Source organism: Penicillium concentricum (assembly GCF_028827145.1).
Source record: "Penicillium concentricum strain IBT 3081 chromosome Unknown utg000001l_segment0_segment0, whole genome shotgun sequence".
Classification (NCBI taxonomy): domain Eukaryota; kingdom Fungi; phylum Ascomycota; class Eurotiomycetes; order Eurotiales; family Aspergillaceae; genus Penicillium; species Penicillium concentricum.
The window spans coordinates 4,594,842-4,613,304 of NW_026622754.1; the positions used below are offsets into that span (position 1 = coordinate 4,594,842).

Below are 18,463 nucleotides of genomic sequence, written 5' to 3' on the forward strand. Positions count from 1 at the left end.
TTGATTGACGAAAACCTGGTAAAAAGGCCAAGAAAGGCAAGAACAAGGAAATTGATGAAGGTGATGAAATGAAATCCCGGTGATTAAGGAGAAGAGGTGAAGTTGACGATGGGGGAAGTCGAGGGCGCGAAGCTTGGTCACATGACGTGCGTGGGCGTGATGCATCTCGTCTCGTGTTCCAATATTTTGATTGCCTCTTAAGGCTTCAGACATTTTACAGGTCTAAATGACAATATTTAAAAATATTCTTGTTACTTCTAGAAGGAAATATTTGAATTTCGCGTTACTCAATAAGCATGGATATCACAGACCAAACCGTGCAGAAGATCCAGAAATTCGCACAAAAACGCCAAGAAGCAGAGTATGAGGCGGCAAAAGAGCCTCTCAGTGCGACTGCATTGCATGTCTACACGCGACGTTTAGATGCAACCTTGCAAGGACTTCAAGAGCAAGTCAAGCGCCAGCAGGATGAATTGAACAAGGTATGTTATCTCATTATGGTAGAATGCCTTGTCTGATACGTGTTATAGTTGCGGGAGCTCAATTCCCTTGACCTAACAGAAACGGGCACCGATTCCTGGGCCCGTGTTTCTCAAGCCCGACGGGCCAAGAAAGCATACGACTCGCTTCTCAAGTCCAGCGATGAGCTCCCAGCAACAGACTCGGTGTTGCCATCACTTCTAGCTATAGAAGAAACTGCACGGCTTGTTCAAGACAACAAGGTCTCTGTCACAATGACCGCCGAACAGCTGTCTGTGGATCGCGAGCGCCTGCGAGTCGAAGAGGCCAACCTACGCGATTCTCAATCAATCGCAAGCGGACTCCGAGAGCGGATTCAGAGAATCCGCAATGCGAACATGAGAAAGGAAGAGCAGACTCCATCACAGGTGGCACGCGAGCAGCTTGCCCTGCAGAAAAAACAAAATAAAGAACTGGATCGCACGTCCGCGAGCCTCAAGCTCTCATTGGATAAGTTCATCGATGAGACTCTTGCTCCAATGCTTGCTGCTGAGGATCTGGGCGGCCCGACTGTGGGCGATGATTTCGAGGTGTCGGATGCTATGCTGAAAGCAGGTTATACGGCACACGGCAAGCCCAAGAAACAGAAGGAGCTGGCAGACACGGAAGACGGATCACAGCAGCGGATCGATAAGTTTATGAAACGCAACGCGGACGAGTCTTCCACAAACAAGAGGGAGGCAGCTGCAAAGGAGATGCATGGTCTCCTCGACGCAATGTTGGAGGCTAACTCCTACATCGATTTGGGGCGCGATTCGGCATCTTCAAGGTTCCTCGTAAGAGCCAAGGTCGCGCAGTTTCACCCTCGAGATGCACGGCGGCTTCGACTGATTGATTTTGGTCGCTCACTAGGGAATTGAATGTGGAGGTTTCCACGATTGAGTGAAAATATGGTATTATTAATTCGTGGATGTGTACATGTATCTTCTTATATCCTAGTCTTGTAAACATGTCAAATACCAGCCTGTACCTAAGAACCACCCTGGATGACTCCCTGTAAACCGTGAAAAAACACCTAGAGATGCTTGTGTAAACGCCAGATCAATCATAAACATCCCGACAAAAGGCGGGGAAGAACAATAACAAGACATCAAATAGGCATCATTCCAATCGTAGACTTGGGGGTTTTGGCCCTGGCGTTCTTTCGCGGCGCAGATGACTGGCTTGTAGAACGATCGCCGGATTTTGCTTTTGATCGCGCGCCTTTGCCCTTCCAGCTGCCAGTGGAGCCTTGCTTCCGTCGTGCTGGTCGTTTGCCACTGGCAGGCTGGCGCTTGCGACTCTTGGGGCCAGAAGGCGCAGGGCCGGATTCCCAGTCGTCACCAGAGTCATAACCCGGAGATCCTGCTGGAGGGAAGTAGCGGCTTGTGATATTTTCGCCTGTATTATTTGGTGCGGTCGAGACGGGATTGTCCAGATTGAAGGCGGAAACCTCATCCACGAACAAGTCGTCGTCACTATACTCATCGCTGCTGCTGAGATTGATGACGTTATGGTGGTTGGGATCCGGAACAACGCCGCTGGTCTCTGCTTCTTGTGTCATTTCCAGGTAGCGCCGCTTTGCATTATCAACCAGCCCCAGAATCTGCCGGCCGTAGCGTTGCACCTTATCTTGGTCGATGCCCGGGATCGCAGAAAGCTCAGTGAGATCTATTTCGTTGTTAGTGAGGTCTTCCAATGTCATCGAAGAATGAATATTTACTTTTCGGGAAGGATATTCCCATATCACGTAGCACCTGGTCAGAAAACGGCTGGCACCGAAGTCCCTTCTTAACAACAAGCTATAGCAATTGTCAGTTTCTTGATGGTGTGTACCAATAGTCAACTATGGAGATTACTCACGTCTTGAAGCATGATTTTGGCATGCTCTTGGAAGTCCTCCACGACTACACGATGCATATGATCAAGTCGATCCAACTTCTGATCGCTAGTGATTGGAGGACCCATCTCACGTGTATTTGCGCGGCGAGACTTGCCGGTGGTTCGAATCGGTTCAAAGCCATCACTATCCTCACCGGCCGAGGGATGTGCGGCTGGAGCGCCGGTATATTGATAACGGTCAAGGCGGCGGTCTTGCGCAGCTTGCACTGGAGAAGAGACCATGGTGGACTGAGGATCGCTACCGGAATTGCCAGACTTTTTCTTCTGCGCGGCACCCGAGGGCTTGCTCTTGGCTTTAGCCTTACTATTCGGAGAGGCGCGAACCTGTAGTTTCATTTGCCGCTGGCCACTTTCATACTCTGCTGCACGGCGGCCAAGAATAAGATACTGAACAGCAAAATCACTTTTATTGATCACGTTGTCTTCGGCCAATGCGTCTTCACCCAGCAGCCGGTAGAACAGGCGTTCGGCTGCTGCACGGTCGAGGTCAGATCCTTTTCCATACCCCGGCATCTTGCGATGCTCTGGAGCTTTAGGCCGTTTGCAGTCTCCACGAAGTATGTCACAGCAGTAGAGCACAGTCACCTTCTCCTGCGCGTTCTGAAATTGTCGCACAATCTTGATAGCCCAGGATGCCTGCTCAGTAAAGTCATGAAGCTCAAACATCAAACCAGACTTGCAGTTATCACAAGTGTTGTTGCAGTCCTCTCGGCGGAAGTATTCCGCAAAATAGGCGAGGACTTGCACTCGTCTGCAATCACTGCGATTCTCACAAAATTGAACCACATTTCGCAACATCTGTTTTTGACGGCCTTTTTGCTGACCATTGCCATCTCCTGCGTCAATCATCCGCTTCAAAGTTGCTGTGTCTTTGTAGCCGTAGTAAAGATAGCAGCCAGAACGCTTGCCGTCTCGACCAGCACGACCGGTTTCTTGATAATACCCCTCGAGACTCTTTGGGATACTGTGGTGCATGACGAATCGCACATCGGCCTTGTCAATTCCCATTCCGAATGCAATGGTGGCAACGATAATATGTACTCGGCCCAGCTGCCATTTGCTTTGAGCTTCCGATTTTGCCTTTGATGCCATACCCGCATGATAAGAAAGTGCCTTGAGGCGATACTTTTCCCGTAGATCCTCTGCAACTTTGTCGCAAGTCTTTCGCGAAAGGCAGTAGATAATTCCACACTGATTCCGGTACGAGCTTGTAATGGTTTCTGCCATGCTGGCCAAAACTTCATCATTCTTTCCCTTCGGCCGTACCTCGTAGGTGAGATTGGGACGGTTGAAACTCTGCAAGAACACTTCACAATCGGTGATTTTGAGGTTGTGCATCACATCAACTTTGACATTCTCAGTGGCGGTAGCTGTGAGGGCCATAACCGGTACACCAGGGAACCTGGCTCGAACCTCTCCCAGCTCTTTATAGTCAGGTCGGAAATCGTGTCCCCATTGACTGACGCAGTGGGCCTCGTCGATGACCAGACGTGCGAGTCTGTTTCCTCGATGAAGCTTCTCAAGGGCTCTGATCAAGGCTTGGCTTTTACTGAGCATCTCAGGAGTGATGTACAGGACCTCCATCCCCTCGCCACCTGCATTTGAGAGCTGGCTCATGATCCAGGATTTTTCCGCTTGGTCGGTGTCGCCATTAACCATAAAGGCCTTAACGTTCAGTTTCCGGAGGTGTGATACCTGATCCTCCATCAGACTCAGCAATGGAGATATCACGATCGTCACTCCCGTGGTGCGTCCGCCCGTAACCACAGAAGGTAATTGATAACATAGCGACTTTCCTCCTCCAGTAGGCATGAGAATGAAAGTATCTTTGCCGGCAAGTGTTGCATCAATGGCTTCAAGCTGATTGGGTCGGAATCCGCGGAGGTGGAATCGATCTTTCAACACTTTCCTTACTTCCTGAGACCATGGATGATTTGACCAAAAGGCGCTATGACCGGGCGACTTCTTCGGGACGGGGGCCTTGGGGACGTTTCCAGACGTCTCTGCAAAAACCTTGCGGGTTTGACTAGCTTGCTCGCGAGCGGATATCTGATGAGCACCATCGAAGTCCCCTGCCGCCTCTAATATCTCATCGTCGCTGACATTCCAGTCGAACTCATCAAGGTCCATAGAATCCAATGGTGGGGAGCCCATATTCCGAGAAATGGAGTTTTCATAGCTATCCGGCCGATGTGTCTCTTTGATTTTTCTAGAACTTGTTGGAGGTAAACGTTGTTGGCCACAGAATTCTGAGTTCAAGTCGGCCCGCGAAGAAGAGAAAAGAGGGGGCTCCCGTGTGACTGCGTGAGCTTCGAAGGTAGGCTGAGTATGTTTTATGGGAGGAGGGTCGGATGGACAATCGTGTGTCAACTCAAGGATGTTGGCTTGGGATAGAAGCTGACAGATCTCTTTTTCGGTTTGCTCCAACTCTGCCTCGACTGCTCGACTCTGCGCAAGCTCTTCTGGCATAGTCGTGGGGTCTAGACCTTGGGAGATCACACGTATCAGGTTTTGCTTCAGGTCTTGCTTACGAGAAACACTGCCCTTGTGTGTGTTTTGATGCTTTTGCAGCAATTCAATCATCTCAATCTGAGCGACAAGTGTCTTGTTCTCAGCGATCAATTCTGGGACTGGCTGACCCTCCATGGCCTGCTGATAAACTATCTCAGAATTCTTCTGCAGAGTAGACCTCAATTTGGAGATTGCATGCCCAAAAGCATGGTTTCCAAGGGCCAAAAACTTCAAAAGATCCGGATCCTTTTCCTGCGAGTTGGACGGCTTCGACCAAGGTGTTGACGGAATAGGGTCTTCAGTAACTGCCCTTTTCTTCGACTGAGTTGACGGTTGTGCTGTTGGAAACGCTGCTTTGGGCGTAGATCCCAATCGCGAATGCTTGATCTCGATCTTTTTCTCGTCCGCCGCTGGACTCATCTCGGGGAGTATTGGGTACAGACTCTCCTCCGCATCCAGGATCATCTCATCCGCGGGATCTTCATTGTCGACCCAGTCGTCAAAGAGACCCTCATCATCATCATCATCTGAATCCGCAATCACTCGTTTCACATGGCTCCGTGGGGCAACAGGTGAATGATTGTCAGGTCGTTTCACCGCGCTTGGGGTGTTTGTTTTAGTTGTTTGAGCTGTCTGGCGTGGGATTGTGGGCTGTTCCGATACAATGTCTCTAGCGGTGGGAGGTCGAGCCGATTTCGAGGGAGTTCGCACTTTCGCCGCATGTTTCGATGGGGAAAGAAGATCGGACGTGTATTCGTCACTTTTGCGCTTTTTGCCGCGTTTCTCACGAGTTCCGCATGGTGTGCTTTCTTCTGCCCATGATATGCGCGGCTCAACAGCCGGGATAGTGTCCGAGGATGATAGTATAGATCGATCAAGCTCCCCTGTTAGATCAATCGATTCAATATCATCGCGTCCAGACGCGTGGAAAGTGTCTGGTCGCAATGGAGTTGACTTTTGCCGGGCAGGTTTGTATGATGATAATGGTGGTTCTCGGAAGGACTCTGATCATCGTGCAGGTTGTGTCAGTCTAATGATTCCCACAAGATTCGTCATACTCGGGCACATACCGCGAGCTATGCTTGATTGTTTCGGCGAAGCCCGTTTCTTTGTAGTTGACGGAGTACTGGTGGGGACCGCGTCGTGTCGGCTCAGTATTCGAGGCTTGCTCGCCGATTGGGGTAGCAATCTAGCCATTGAAGCGTCGGTCTCATCCTCCACGTCTTCAAGGATATCATCGAGGGTCGTGAATTCGTCGGTGGGGAAAATCGCTTGCTGCAATACGTGATTGTTGCGTTCAGGCAAGCTTGTTTGAGCCAGAGGAAGGTGGAGAGGTTTCCCTTGGGTTATCAACCATTTGAGATGAGTTGCTAAGTTATTCTTCGTCATGGGGGCCTATTGCTGTCATGGCCGTCGTTGGAGCAATGGGGACAATCGCGAAACCGATATGGACGCGTCGGCACGTGAGCGGTCAAACAAATCGATATATGGCAGCAAGTACGTTCAACTGAAAGTTACACGGTCAAATTGGACACAAAAGATAAAACTTGTATACAATTTTTCATTATTATTGCATGTTCTTATATTTACAAAGGTTATATTTGTACAAATTCTAGTGGTGCAAGCAACACACCTACAGACGTAGATGTATAGAGGGGGGGCAATTCAGTGTGGGGAAAGGCATAATTTTTGCCCCACGAAAAGCAGATCGCGAAAACTCACCTGTATCCAACATTGAGCCAAAATGGCTAAAAAGAATAAGAAGTCCGCCGAGCACAAGGACCGTGTAGCAGCGAAACAGACAAAGAAGACCGCACAGAAAGAAAAGAGATCCAAAGCCAAGGGTAAAGATGCAGACAGCGATGCTGAAGACGCAGACCTGGATGCCATTCTGGCCCAGTACGCCGAAGAACAAGCCAAGTTCTTGAAGGTCACTGAAGTTCCTTCCGAGCCGCCTGTACCACGATCATCTTCAACCGTGCTAGCATCTCCGTCGAACCGAAATGAGCTGTTGCTTTACGGTGGAGAGTACTTTGACGGAACGCATGCCACTTTCTTCAATAATCTTTTCGTCTATTTGATTGATCGCGGTGAATGGAGAGAAGTGACTAGTCCTAACACTCCCCTTCCTCGAAGTGGCCATGCCTGGTGTCGGGGAGGAAACTCCGGAGGCATCTATATGTTTGGAGGTAACATTGTCTTGCTTGATATGTTGAAATTGTTTGTGCAGAAACTAACTATCAGCAGGAGAGTTCTCGTCGCCGAAGCAAGGCACGTTCTATCACTACAATGATTTTTGGCACCTAGACACAGCCACAAGAGAATGGACCCGCCTCGAGTCTAAAGGCAAAGGTCCTCCCGCTAGAAGTGGTCACCGGATGACCTATTTCAAGGTAAATTTTTCGATTTCGGCATCAGTCTTTCATAATAGAGCTAATACCAAGACAGAACTACATCATCCTCTTCGGTGGATTCCAAGATACCTCCCAGCAGACTAAGTACTTGCAGGACCTGTGGATCTATGATTGCAATCAGTATACCTGGTCCAACCCCACGTTGACTCTTGCTTCCCAAAAGCCCGATCCTCGCTCATCATTCTCCCTGCTACCACACGAGACTGGAGCTGTTCTCTACGGAGGCTACTCCCGAGTGAAGGCAGCTGCGGGTGGTGGTAAGCAAGGAAAAGGTAGTGGCCCCCAGAAGATGGCTCTCCGGCCCATGGTTCACCAAGATACTTGGTTCCTGAGAATCACACCCCCTGCACCTGAGGCACCATCGTCAGCGGCGCCTACAGTCCGATGGGAGCGACGAAAGAAGCCCGCTAATACGCCCAATCCGCCCCGTGTTGGCACCACCATGGCATACCACAAGGGCCGTGGAATCATGTTTGGCGGTGTCCACGACGTGGAACTGACTGAGGAGGGCATTGACAGCGAGTTCTTCAATACCCTATTTGCTTGGACCACCGACAGAAACCGTTTCTTCCCGTTGACTCTGCGACGTGCTCGCGCACCCGGCAAAAAGCAGCAGGCAAACCAAAATGCCAAGTCTAAAAATAGGGGCAAGGCGGACGAGGAAGAGCTTTTGGCAAACCTTAGAGCCCTTGAAGCTAAAGTCGGAATTCGAGATGAAGATGACGACGATATGGAAATAAGCACGCCCCAACCCGAGGAGCCTGTGGAGCCCGCAAAGCCCTCAGTTGTTCGCTTTGAAATGCCCCACCAGCGATTCAATGCCCAGCTAGCAGTACAAGATGATACCCTGTTCATCTTTGGTGGTACTTTTGAGAAGGGTGATCGAGAGTTCACTTTCGACGATATGTATTCCATTGATCTGGTCAAACTGGACGGCGTCAAGGAGATATTCTACAGGGAGCCCGAGAACTGGAACCTCTTGAACGAGGCCGAAGACAGTGACGAAGACATGGATGATGAAGACGACGATGATGAAATGGACGAAGAAGATGATGCTGACGCTGAAGCGATGTCTATTGATGCTGCTTCGCCTGCCCCGACAGATGTGACGGTGCCATCTGTTACCAAGGACATGGAACAACTCGAAGTTGAGGAAGAGCAGATTGTCAATGACAGCCGACCTTTGCCTCGGCCGTTCGAGAGCTTGCGAGAGTTCTTCAGTCGCACTTCTGAAGAATGGCAAAATATTGTGATGGAAATTGCCAAGGAGAGGGAACAGTCCGGTGACAAGACAATCAAGGAACTGCGCAAGGCAGCTTTCTCTATGTCCGAAGAAAAGTGGTGGGATAGCCGAGAGGAGGTCATGGCTCTGGAAGATGAGCAAGAGGAAGCGGGTATTGGAGAGGTTGTTAGCATGGCTGACCGTACGGAAAATTCGGGAGGAGCTGGTCGTCGCCGCTGATACCCTCTATAAATATGTCAAAAGAATTTATGCATTGAATGTCCTATTTTTGAGATTCTAAGTCTGCTCTTCTTGTGTCCACGTATTAATATTCCCCTAGCCCTGAGCAACCTTTGCCAACACGTCTGTCACCAGCGCAAAGTCTCGCTCGACATCAACTCGCCAATTCGAAATTGCAATGCGGCAAGCAGGGGATCCATCCCAGCTAGTACCGGAGACGAACATTCGCGAACTCTCGTTAATCTTGCTTCCTAGCTCGCGGTTCAAGCTCTCATCATTTGCGCGCAACAAAACAGACATAAAGGTCTGATTAAGCAGCTCAGATTTAGACGATGCTTCTGGTAAAGCTGTATACGCAGAATGCTCGAAGACCCATCCGTAGATTTTCCGGGCAAGTCTTGTCTGACGCTCCAGCATTTCTTGATATCCAGACCTGCCATACGACAACAGCGATGCATACACCGGCAATGCTCTGAACCTTCGTGAGTTTTCAATTCCAATGTTCAAAGGCGAGGGGATGGAAGGGCCATCGGAGCTTCCAGCAGTCAAGTAGGCTGCATTTGCATTTTGGAATACTTGCGATGCCACATTCGGGTGTCGAGTAAAGAAAAAGCCACAGTCGTAGGGAACGTTGAGAAGCTTGTGGCCGTCACCGGTAATCGAATCAACCAGTTCTATTCCTTCGCAACCCTTCTTGACTGTTGCAAACTCCGGGCTATCATCAAAAACACGGGCAAATATTCCGAATGCTCCATCGGCATGCATCCAGGCTCCGTACTTGTCGCACAGCTGGCGAATTTCTCTCAAATCCTCACCGCTTGTTGCAAACCGACCAGTATTGACCTCCCCACAAGATATCGCGACAATGCTGACCTTGTCTGTTCTCGCAAGTTCTTTTTCAAGCTTATCAATATCAAAGCGGAGCGGGTCGTCGGCTCGGCAGATGTTGTGTACGTTGGAACGACCGATGCCTAGCACACCAGCGGCTTTCACGACGGACGAGTGTGGCAGTGTTGATAAAACTTGCACTCCAGAAAGACCCAGTGCGTTCAATACCTCAAATAGGCCCTCTTCACCAACACTCTGGAGATGACAGCCTTGTCTCTCCGCCGCCTTTTGCAAAACAAATTCGCGCCCACATGCTAGGCCGAGGATATTGCTCCCCGTGGCACCAGTAGTGAATGTTCCATTATGCCACTCAGAACGCTCTAGTCGGAAGAGATCCAAAAGGAGACCAAGTGCGTTGTACTCTACATCGGTGACAATCGAGTGATTTGGGAGATGCACCTGGACGTTCTGGTCGTAAACAGATACAACGTTGTCCGCGAAGAGCGCTGCCGGGGTAGTTCCGCCAGTGATGAAGCCATAGTAGTTGGCACTTAAGCTTCCTCCGTTGAATGCCGGGACAATATCGTCGACAATGTGTCGCTGGACAGATTCGAGACTGGATCCTGTATCTGGAAGTGTCGCGGGGAGAGAAGCTCTAGCTCGCGCTAGATTCTGGGCACTAGGGAGAACGGCCGACTCCCACGGGCCCTGGGCAGCCTTCCATAGACCTTGTTGGAATTCTGTCTGCATGACGGATATGTGTGTCTTGAGAGAATCAAATAGTCTCGCCAACTTATACCAATGCCGGGATTTCGGGATTTGGAAATTTGAGGCTCCCTATAAGGTTCGGCTGTACCTCCCAAAAACAGATCTTACATATATAAGCACCTAGAGAAAGATCTAAACAAACATTGGAAGACACGCTCAGAGGTAACGTTGGAAGCCTAAAGAGCGGGATGAGTGGGGCAATTGGAATCCGGAGTCCGATCCGAAGCTGTGATAGCGTGTGATAACATGTGATCTTATAACCTTGGAAGTCTTCGAGAAGGTAATGGCAGGAGATGGAGGCCAATACTCGAGATGCCCATAGAGTGGTGATATTTGCTTGCCTCAGGCGCCGACCGAGTTTGTCTGTGACCTCTCTTTGGGGGATGTACGGAGTACTGTCCAGGTCATCTCCAGGGCTGATTCTACCCAGTTTCTCACCCTCACCAGGCCCTTTTTTTTCGTATTGCCCCTGGCATCTTATTTGATGTTAATTGCGCCTCATTATCCTGTCAAGTTCGAGAAGAAGGTACAGGGCAGATATTTCATCTTGACTTCACCTATTTGTTGGTCAGCACAAGTTTCCGTTACTCTCCGAATCTACGGCAGTGCACAAGTCCTTACTTGACGAGATTGAACAACCTTATCTTGTATATCATGTATGCCTATTCCAGGGGTACATTGTCGGCCCTGAGCAAGGAGAATCTGTCTCGGATAACGAAAATAAAATGAGTGGGACCAATGCCTATGATCAAGGCCATGGCCTTTTCCAGACCATGTCGTTGTCCAAAAGACGGAGAAAAAGACCCAAAAAAAGCAGTTCAAAATTCCAAATTCAGTCGCGCATGCCCCAGAAAAGCAAATCCACGCCAAGCCATATCCAATCCGGTGTATCTAGGTTCAATGATCGGCGCAGATCACTCTTCTTATGCATGTAAATATTCCACATTCTATCATCGCGCGTCTCCTGCGTTCCACATGAAGCCCCTGGGGTGAAGATAACGCGGGGCTTGGTCCTACATCGACAGTCACGTTCAAAACTTTCTCTCATGCAACAATGGCTGCCACTTCAGTCTTCACCTACTCCTGAAGCACCTATCGTTGAAAGGCCGACAATCATGCCTAGCCATATCAAGTTTGCAGAGCCGACCTCGAATAAAGCCAATAAAGACCGCGCTAGGGGGCGCAACCAAGAAAAGGGGCCGGCACAGAGAGCACCTTCTCCAGGAAGTGAAATCGTTTACCCGACAGGATGGAGACTGGTGCTCACCACCACAGGGTATATGCTCAGTCAAGTGCCATATGGGTTTGGATTACGAAAACTAATGATCTGCAGACTTTTGATTGGCTTTTTCCTCTCTAATTTGGATGTCACAATTGTAAGCTCGGCTCTCACGAGTATCACAGATGACCTGGAAGGCTTCGAGAAGAGAAGCTGGATTATTACTGGATATCTGGCCACCTACACAGGTATGATCTAAAATGCGATTCTATAATCATTCCTTTTCACTTTGGCTTTTTTCTCCCTAAACATATGTATCCGAAAATACCTTCCTACATCTGTATCTCTCTCATTACTGATGTCACAATGTCCTAGGGTCTATGGCAATGTGGACGAAAATCAGCGATATAGTTGGCAGGAAACAAACCACAATCGCTTCTCTTGTTATTCTGCTCGCGTTTTCCATTGGGTGTGGGTGTGCTCATACAGTCAATCAACTGTAGGTCTAACGTAGTTCTGCGCTCATTTTCTGTCCAAAGACTAACTACGAGGCAGCATAATACTTCGAGCACTCCAAGGAATTGGAGGCGCCGGTGCATACGCATTGACAATTCTATGCATCTACGAGATAGCTCCTAAAACGAAGCTTCCAACCTACAGCAGTCTCATGTCATTCTGCCTTGTTTTTGCATCTTTGATAGGCCCAATAATTGGGGGTGCTCTTGCAGAAGGCTCAGCCTGGCGGTGGACCTTCCTTGTCAAGTATGTGAATGCTCGGCATCTGTGTTGAAAATGATGCTAATTAAATCACCAGTGCACCGCTGTGCGTTATTGCGATCGTTGCTATCATCGTTGCGATGCCCAAAAACTTTGGCCTTGATCAGCACACTCCTTCATTTCGAACACGAGCCTCATATCGCTCATTTGCTAATCTGGATATAATGGGATCGCTGTTGATGATGGCTGGCTCATTTTTAATAGTCGCTGTCTTGAACGAAACCAACCTGGCATTCTCATGGTCATCAAGAGACGCGATTGCGCTCCTTGTGCTCACTGGACTTTCCTGGATTGCTTTCTTTACCTGGGAATGGTACATCTCTGGCATACCGGGCAAAGACCCCATATTTCCCAAGCGTTGGCTTTTTGATCGTCCGTGGATAGGAATTCTTATGTGGGTCAATTTAAATCTTACCACTATTATGCACCTTCTTCTGACACGCTTTCAGCTCTTCGTTTGTCATCGGCGCACCTTACAACGTCGTTCTGGTATATGTTCCACAGCAAGCCCAGCTTCTGTTAGACAAGTCACCTTTGGATGCCGGTATCTATTTGATTGGGTATTCCGCTATTGCGGCAATTGCAGCGGCGATTGTCAATATTGCCAGCTCTAGGGGACGCATCCCGTTTATTTATACTCTGCTCGTGGGCTGTACAGTCCACACTGTCGGCATTGGGCTTCTCTCGACCATTGCCACCTCTAGAGGCTTCCACGCAACAGATATTGGTTATCTAGTCATTGCTGGAACAGGAATGGGTTTGACAATGGGCATCTTGGTACTATCAACACCATACATAGTCGAGGACAGAGACCTGGGTATGTGTTCTCCCGGGAAACTTCCTGATATTAAGGTGGCTGGTACACTAACTGGCCCTTCGCTTTTTGTTGCAGCAATTGCCACTGGCACCGTGGTCCAACTCCGTTTTCTTGGCGGTGCTATTGGTCTTGCCATTGCATCTAATATATTAAATGGCCGTCTAGCGCAGCGTTTGCAGGGTGTTATGACGTCGCACGAACTGCATCTATTCCTTGAGAACGTGAGAACGATAAAAACTCTACCTGCCCATCTACAGGCCGATGTGAAGAATGTTTTCGCCAGCAGTTTCAATACGCAGCTCATGGTCATGATCGGATTTGCGGCTGCTCAGCTACCGGCGACTTTACTACTACTAAAGGCAGGCCGGCAGCTTGCGGCCAACAAACACTCGAGTACGGCTTCAGGATGAAAACGGCCAGTTCTTTATTTTCTATTTTGGAAATGCTTCGTTTTTTTGGACAGGATGCAGAAGTTATAACTAAATACTCTTTCGCTCAACAGTTAGGCCAAGGTCAATTTGCTACAGTATATCCATCCCACATACTAAAATGTAATCCAATTTAAGCACATCTCTTGAGAATATATCATGAAGAAGACATCGAGCATAGGGTCCAACATACATGTATTCGACACTAGACATAATTATAAATCTAGACAGTACTGGTAGTATAGCCAATGTATATTTTGAAAGTCTTCCTAGTCATATATACAATATGCTACTCATCTCTTTGTGAATGATTTATGAAACCAAAGTAGACAAAAGAAAAACAAATGTTCTTTTGCTCGGCTGGATGATTGCAGGTGAGCAACAAGGCCCAGACTAAAAAAATGGTGCGCTTCTCCACAAAGCGGCTGTGAAAGCGGCTTATCGCCAACGCGCCCTCATTTTAGTCCGCATCAACATCCCGCAAAGATGGCTGCAAAACTGATCGACCGACGTTTCCATAATGTTTCAGGTCTCTATCGTCTTATCCATTGTCATTAATTAGTCCACTGGTTCGAAACTAACAAATTTAACCCCATTCAGGCAAACTTCGGGTTTCCGAGTTGTTCTTCGACGTCCCTGTGGACTACAACAAGCCCGCTGGGGACACGCTGAGGCTCTTTGCACGAAGCATCAGTCGATTGAACAAACCTATTGAGCCTGCTAAGGAAGAGGGCAAGGAAGCCAAAGAGGGTAAGCTTCCTTGGCTGGTCTACCTGCAAGGTGGCCCTGGCTTTGGATGTGGTGCCCCGCAGTCTTACCCCTGGGTTGAATTCATGCTCAGCAAGGGTTATCAGGTGTGTCATGTCTTTTACACATCCAACTTGTAGATTGATGCTCAACTATGCTCTAGGTGCTCTTTCTGGATCAACGAGGCACTGGCCTCAGTTCCACTCTCACAGCGGGAACCCTTGCCCGCCAGGGAGATGCCATCAAGCAGGCTGAATATCTCAAGAACTTCCGTGCGGACAGCATTGTCCGTGATTGCGAGGCCATTCGTGGTGTTTTGACACAGGACTATCCAGCTGACCAGCGCCGGTGGAGTATCCTTGGACAAAGTTTCGGTGGCTTCTGTGCCGTAACTTACCTGTCAAAGTTGTATGTGCTGAAAGTCACTGATCTGCATGCATGGATCTCGAACATTCCGCTGATGCTTCTTAACTTCCAGCCCGGAGGGCCTGAGAGAAGCTTTCCTTACTGGTGGCCTTCCCCCTCTTATCAACGGCCCGGATGCTGTCTATGCGAAGACTTATGGTGCGCTCCCCTGTTTTCTCGCGGTTTATTCGCGACACTGACACAAAAGCAGAGAAGGTCAAGGAGAGAAACGAGGCTTACTACGAGAAATACCCCGAGGATGCGGACCGTGTTAAGAATATCATGCAACACTTGACCCAAAGCAAGGTTACATTGCCATCCGGATCGCTCACTCCGTCTCGCTTCCAGCAACTGGGCATTTTGCTCGGGTTCCACGGTAAGACCCTCGATTCGACAATCAGCCTATTAAAGCTAACACGACCTAGGTGGTATTGATAGTCTGCACGGTAAGATTTGCTTTGTCTCGTGAAGGTCGCAGCAAAAATACTAACTGAGTCTAGATATTGTTGTCAGAGTCACCAATGATTTGGAGATGTTCGGATTCCTTACTCTGCCGACTCTTTCTCTGATTGACGGTAATGGCGGTATGGACAAAAATATCATTTATGCCATTCTGCATGAATCAATCTATTGCCAAGGGTAATGATAAGCTCCCCGTGCTGTCCATTTTCCGTAACATATCCGTGTCTAACAATGAATATAGAAAGCCGTCGCTTTGGGCTGCAGACCGTTTGCGCGCCAGCAACCCGCGATTCCAGATCAATGACTCGCTGCCTGAGATCTACTTCACCGGCGAGATGGTAAATATTTTAACCTAGTCCCTAATGCTTTTAACAGATCTAACACCAATTCTCACATGCAGGTCTTCAAGGATATGTTCGATTCCTACTCGGAACTCTCCGAGCTCAAGGAAGCAGCTGAAATCCTGGCTAACACAGACGAATGGCCGGCCCTATACGACGAGGCTCAACTGGCTAAGAACAAGGTCCCGGTCTATGCTGCGACCTACATCGATGATATGTATGTTCACTTTGATCTGGCCACAGCCACTGCTGCCAGGATCAAGAACTCCAAGCAGTTCATCACCAACACCATGTATCACGACGCGCTGCGCAGCAAGTCGGGCGAGGTCATGCGTCAGCTCTTCAACCTGAGAGAGGACTCGATCGATTAGTCCACACGTGCGTCTTTCATTTCGTACATATTATGGATATTATAGCAACATGATGAACTCAGAATATCAATCAGTAAAATTTACGAGAGGATTTGAGATGTAGAGGTAGACTAAGATACGTTACAACGGAGCATATATATATGTCGAGTTGGCGCGGATGTAGTATTGGGTATAATAAATCACTAGAGAGTATATACAGAGAACTTTCTTCTTTGTCTGAGTGTGAAAGTATCGAGGGATATCAGAAAACCTGTTTGATATGATCAGCGTTGCTATAATAACCATGGAGAGAGAAAGTACGTACCGCACCGCCAATGATGAATAACCTCTCTTCCTCACGCTGTACCCACTGAGCAATCTTGCTAGCGCTTTGGGCAAGTGCATTTCGATTAGTGTTCGGCTCAGCAATACAATAGAATTCGAATACCGGGGTTACCCATCCAAACGAAGTGGCTGACCGCGAAACGCAGTGATGAACTTTGACGTGGGTATTCTTGGCATGGATGCTCGAGTGCAAGTTGTTGTACATCGACATCAATCTGCAGACACAGTCAGAATCATTTGATATTACAAGCATCGAGAGATAGCAGGGGAATATTGCTCACCTTCGTCGTCGAGTAACAGAGGAAAATTCAGGGGCATACGATGACATAGTGAATTGTACGTTGGCGCGCGATTTGTAAAGGAAATGATGGAGCACAGTTCCAGGAACTATATCAGTAGTCGCGGGTCGGCCATTGTCAATTGCCGTTTTGATCTCCTTTAGACTGCCGTTTTTCTCCATTTGCTATTGTATCATTAGTACCAGATGCCACAATCAATCGCGTAGAACCATTCAATCTCACCTCCACAAGAGCATCACGCATTCCTTGCATCTCAAAGAAAGCCTCTTTGTCGGGACTGATAAGAACAATGGCAACAGACTCGTCTTTGGTGATCTCTGCACTATTTTCGATGTCGTCGCGAATGTCAAGAAAGCTCACATACATGTAGAGATAACCGCTGCTGTTGAAGCCGGGCAAACAAACGGGAATCCAACTTTCTCCACCGCCAGCTTTAACTCCGTCGGCTTCAAAAACCATGTTGAATAAGAGCTGTAGATCGCCTGGATGTAAGGAGTGCTTCTTCGGTCGGACAACGCTGACGAGTCGTCCGCCAGCCACGAGCAAGCCGTATAGAAGACTACTAGCTTTAGTTTTCAGAAGTGCATTGTTGATGGCTTGTCGGTGTTGTTTGCGGATTTTCAGACACTCCAAAGCCGACAGCAACGTCGATGGAGACCCTCGCGTGAAACTATCTGCCAGAGATGAAAGAAGGGACTCCGAACCCTGTAAGGGCCGTGATAGATCAGTAGAAGGCCGCACAGAGAAAAGATGGGTTAAAGAAGGCAATGTTAATGTAGACAGGATCTGCATATACAATGCTTCTAATTGAAGCCGGAGCTGGTTGTCGCTCTCCATCATACGGCTGATTGCAACAAGGTGCAAAGATCCTCGTGTCAATACAACAAATCTAGTGTCACCAGCGGAGAAGCCTCGCAGATGGTCACTTGCTTCTTCATAAAATGAAATAATGGTCTGAATGACCCCGACATAGCCAGATATCAGGCCGCTGTCACCATGCCTCGTCCAAATCGGCTTACCAGCGGCGGAGAGGATCACATAGTGCTTGCGCTTTGCTTTCCACCGTTGAAGTAGGAGGTCTGATATGCGTTAGTATTATGAAACCAAGATACCATTGATTATTGACCCAAACCTTCGTTATCACCTTCCACGTTAAGCTCGCCAACTGCTTCAAATTCGCTTAGAATTCCATCGTCATCTATATCGTCGGCCGCAAATTCAGGGAAGTCAAGTAGACCTGTAGCTTCTTGTCTTTGGCTACCGGGCGCTGTAGCAGCGAAGTCCATGAACAGCGATTCAACGTCACCGGAATCGCCATTGGGGACTGAGCTTCTAATGCTAGCGGAGTCACCAGCTTCGCTGCCCCGCGCGCTCGCCAACTGGCTGAGGCTCGCCCTTGCCTTTGGGCCCTGAGCTAGACCGCGAACAGCCAGTGTAGAGTAGGCGCTCTCAGAATGTTCAGGTAATTGTGTCTCAATATCGGCCCGTGAGATAGCCGTCGTTGCCTCTGCCTGTAAAGCTGCCCGGGAACCCGTTTCATCGTGCAATAGACTCAACGTATTTGGTCGCGGGGGTAAAGGTGGTCGCTCTCCCTCTGAGCTGTCACTGCACCCATCATAATCTGGGATTGATGACCTGGAAAGATACGGTTGCTTGGAGGTCTCGACAGGCTGTTGGCCGTCGGTCTTTGGGTCTTGCTGTGTATTCATCCCCGCTGCGGGCATGCGCTTTTTGACGCGGTCGCTCGTCGCGGGTCTTCAGGCCATTAAATGCTCATTTTTTATTTCAAATATTGGGGATCACTGATCAGTTGTGATTGCCGATTTGATAGTTGCTGGGCGTTGACGTCGGCGAGTCGGAGCTACCCCAAGGCGGAACAAAACAATTGAA

The 18,463-nt window shown here is 48.8% G+C and overlaps 7 protein-coding genes across 7 annotated transcripts; 4 read left to right on the forward strand and 3 right to left on the reverse strand.

Moving 5' to 3' along the window:
* Positions 1-296: 296 nt before the first annotated feature.
* On the forward strand, positions 297-1,379 carry N7517_001756 (uncharacterized protein; the record flags this gene model as incomplete). The annotated part of the gene is made up of 2 exons (XM_056719486.1): positions 297-482; positions 531-1,379. The coding sequence occupies 2 exons, from the start codon at positions 297-299 to the stop codon at positions 1,377-1,379; spliced, it is 1,035 nt and encodes a 344-aa protein (XP_056583621.1).
* A 230-nt stretch (positions 1,380-1,609) lies between these two features.
* On the reverse strand, positions 1,610-6,300 carry N7517_001757 (uncharacterized protein; the record flags this gene model as incomplete). Its single annotated transcript, XM_056719487.1, has 4 exons — positions 1,610-2,169; positions 2,222-2,300; positions 2,362-5,915; positions 5,982-6,300. The coding sequence occupies 4 exons, from the start codon at positions 6,298-6,300 to the stop codon at positions 1,610-1,612; spliced, it is 4,512 nt and encodes a 1,503-aa protein (XP_056583622.1).
* A 355-nt stretch (positions 6,301-6,655) lies between these two features.
* Positions 6,656-8,787, forward strand: N7517_001758 (putative Kelch repeats protein; the record flags this gene model as incomplete). The annotated part of the gene is made up of 3 exons (XM_056719488.1): positions 6,656-7,100; positions 7,159-7,304; positions 7,360-8,787. 3 exons carry the CDS (start codon positions 6,656-6,658, stop codon positions 8,785-8,787), a joined length of 2,019 nt encoding a protein of 672 aa, XP_056583623.1.
* A 96-nt stretch (positions 8,788-8,883) lies between these two features.
* N7517_001759 (pyridoxal phosphate-dependent decarboxylase family protein) lies at positions 8,884-10,365 on the reverse strand (the record flags this gene model as incomplete). Its single annotated transcript, XM_056719489.1, has 1 exon — positions 8,884-10,365. One exon carries the CDS (start codon positions 10,363-10,365, stop codon positions 8,884-8,886), a length of 1,482 nt encoding a protein of 493 aa, XP_056583624.1.
* Positions 10,366-11,498: 1,133 nt separating this feature from the next.
* On the forward strand, positions 11,499-13,606 carry N7517_001760 (Major facilitator superfamily domain general substrate transporter; the record flags this gene model as incomplete). The annotated part of the gene is made up of 6 exons (XM_056719490.1): positions 11,499-11,659; positions 11,717-11,850; positions 11,978-12,101; positions 12,158-12,364; positions 12,417-12,773; positions 12,829-13,606. 6 exons carry the CDS (start codon positions 11,499-11,501, stop codon positions 13,604-13,606), a joined length of 1,761 nt encoding a protein of 586 aa, XP_056583625.1.
* Positions 13,607-14,110: 504 nt separating this feature from the next.
* N7517_001761 (proline iminopeptidase) lies at positions 14,111-15,950 on the forward strand (the record flags this gene model as incomplete). Its single annotated transcript, XM_056719491.1, has 9 exons — positions 14,111-14,153; positions 14,225-14,478; positions 14,535-14,779; positions 14,850-14,935; positions 14,988-15,152; positions 15,202-15,222; positions 15,277-15,415; positions 15,480-15,576; positions 15,639-15,950. The coding sequence occupies 9 exons, from the start codon at positions 14,111-14,113 to the stop codon at positions 15,948-15,950; spliced, it is 1,362 nt and encodes a 453-aa protein (XP_056583626.1).
* Positions 15,951-16,191: 241 nt separating this feature from the next.
* On the reverse strand, positions 16,192-18,297 carry N7517_001762 (guanine nucleotide exchange factor MON1; the record flags this gene model as incomplete). Its single annotated transcript, XM_056719492.1, has 5 exons — positions 16,192-16,200; positions 16,255-16,489; positions 16,556-16,737; positions 16,796-17,652; positions 17,706-18,297. The coding sequence occupies 5 exons, from the start codon at positions 18,295-18,297 to the stop codon at positions 16,192-16,194; spliced, it is 1,875 nt and encodes a 624-aa protein (XP_056583627.1).
* Positions 18,298-18,463: the final 166 nt, after the last annotated feature.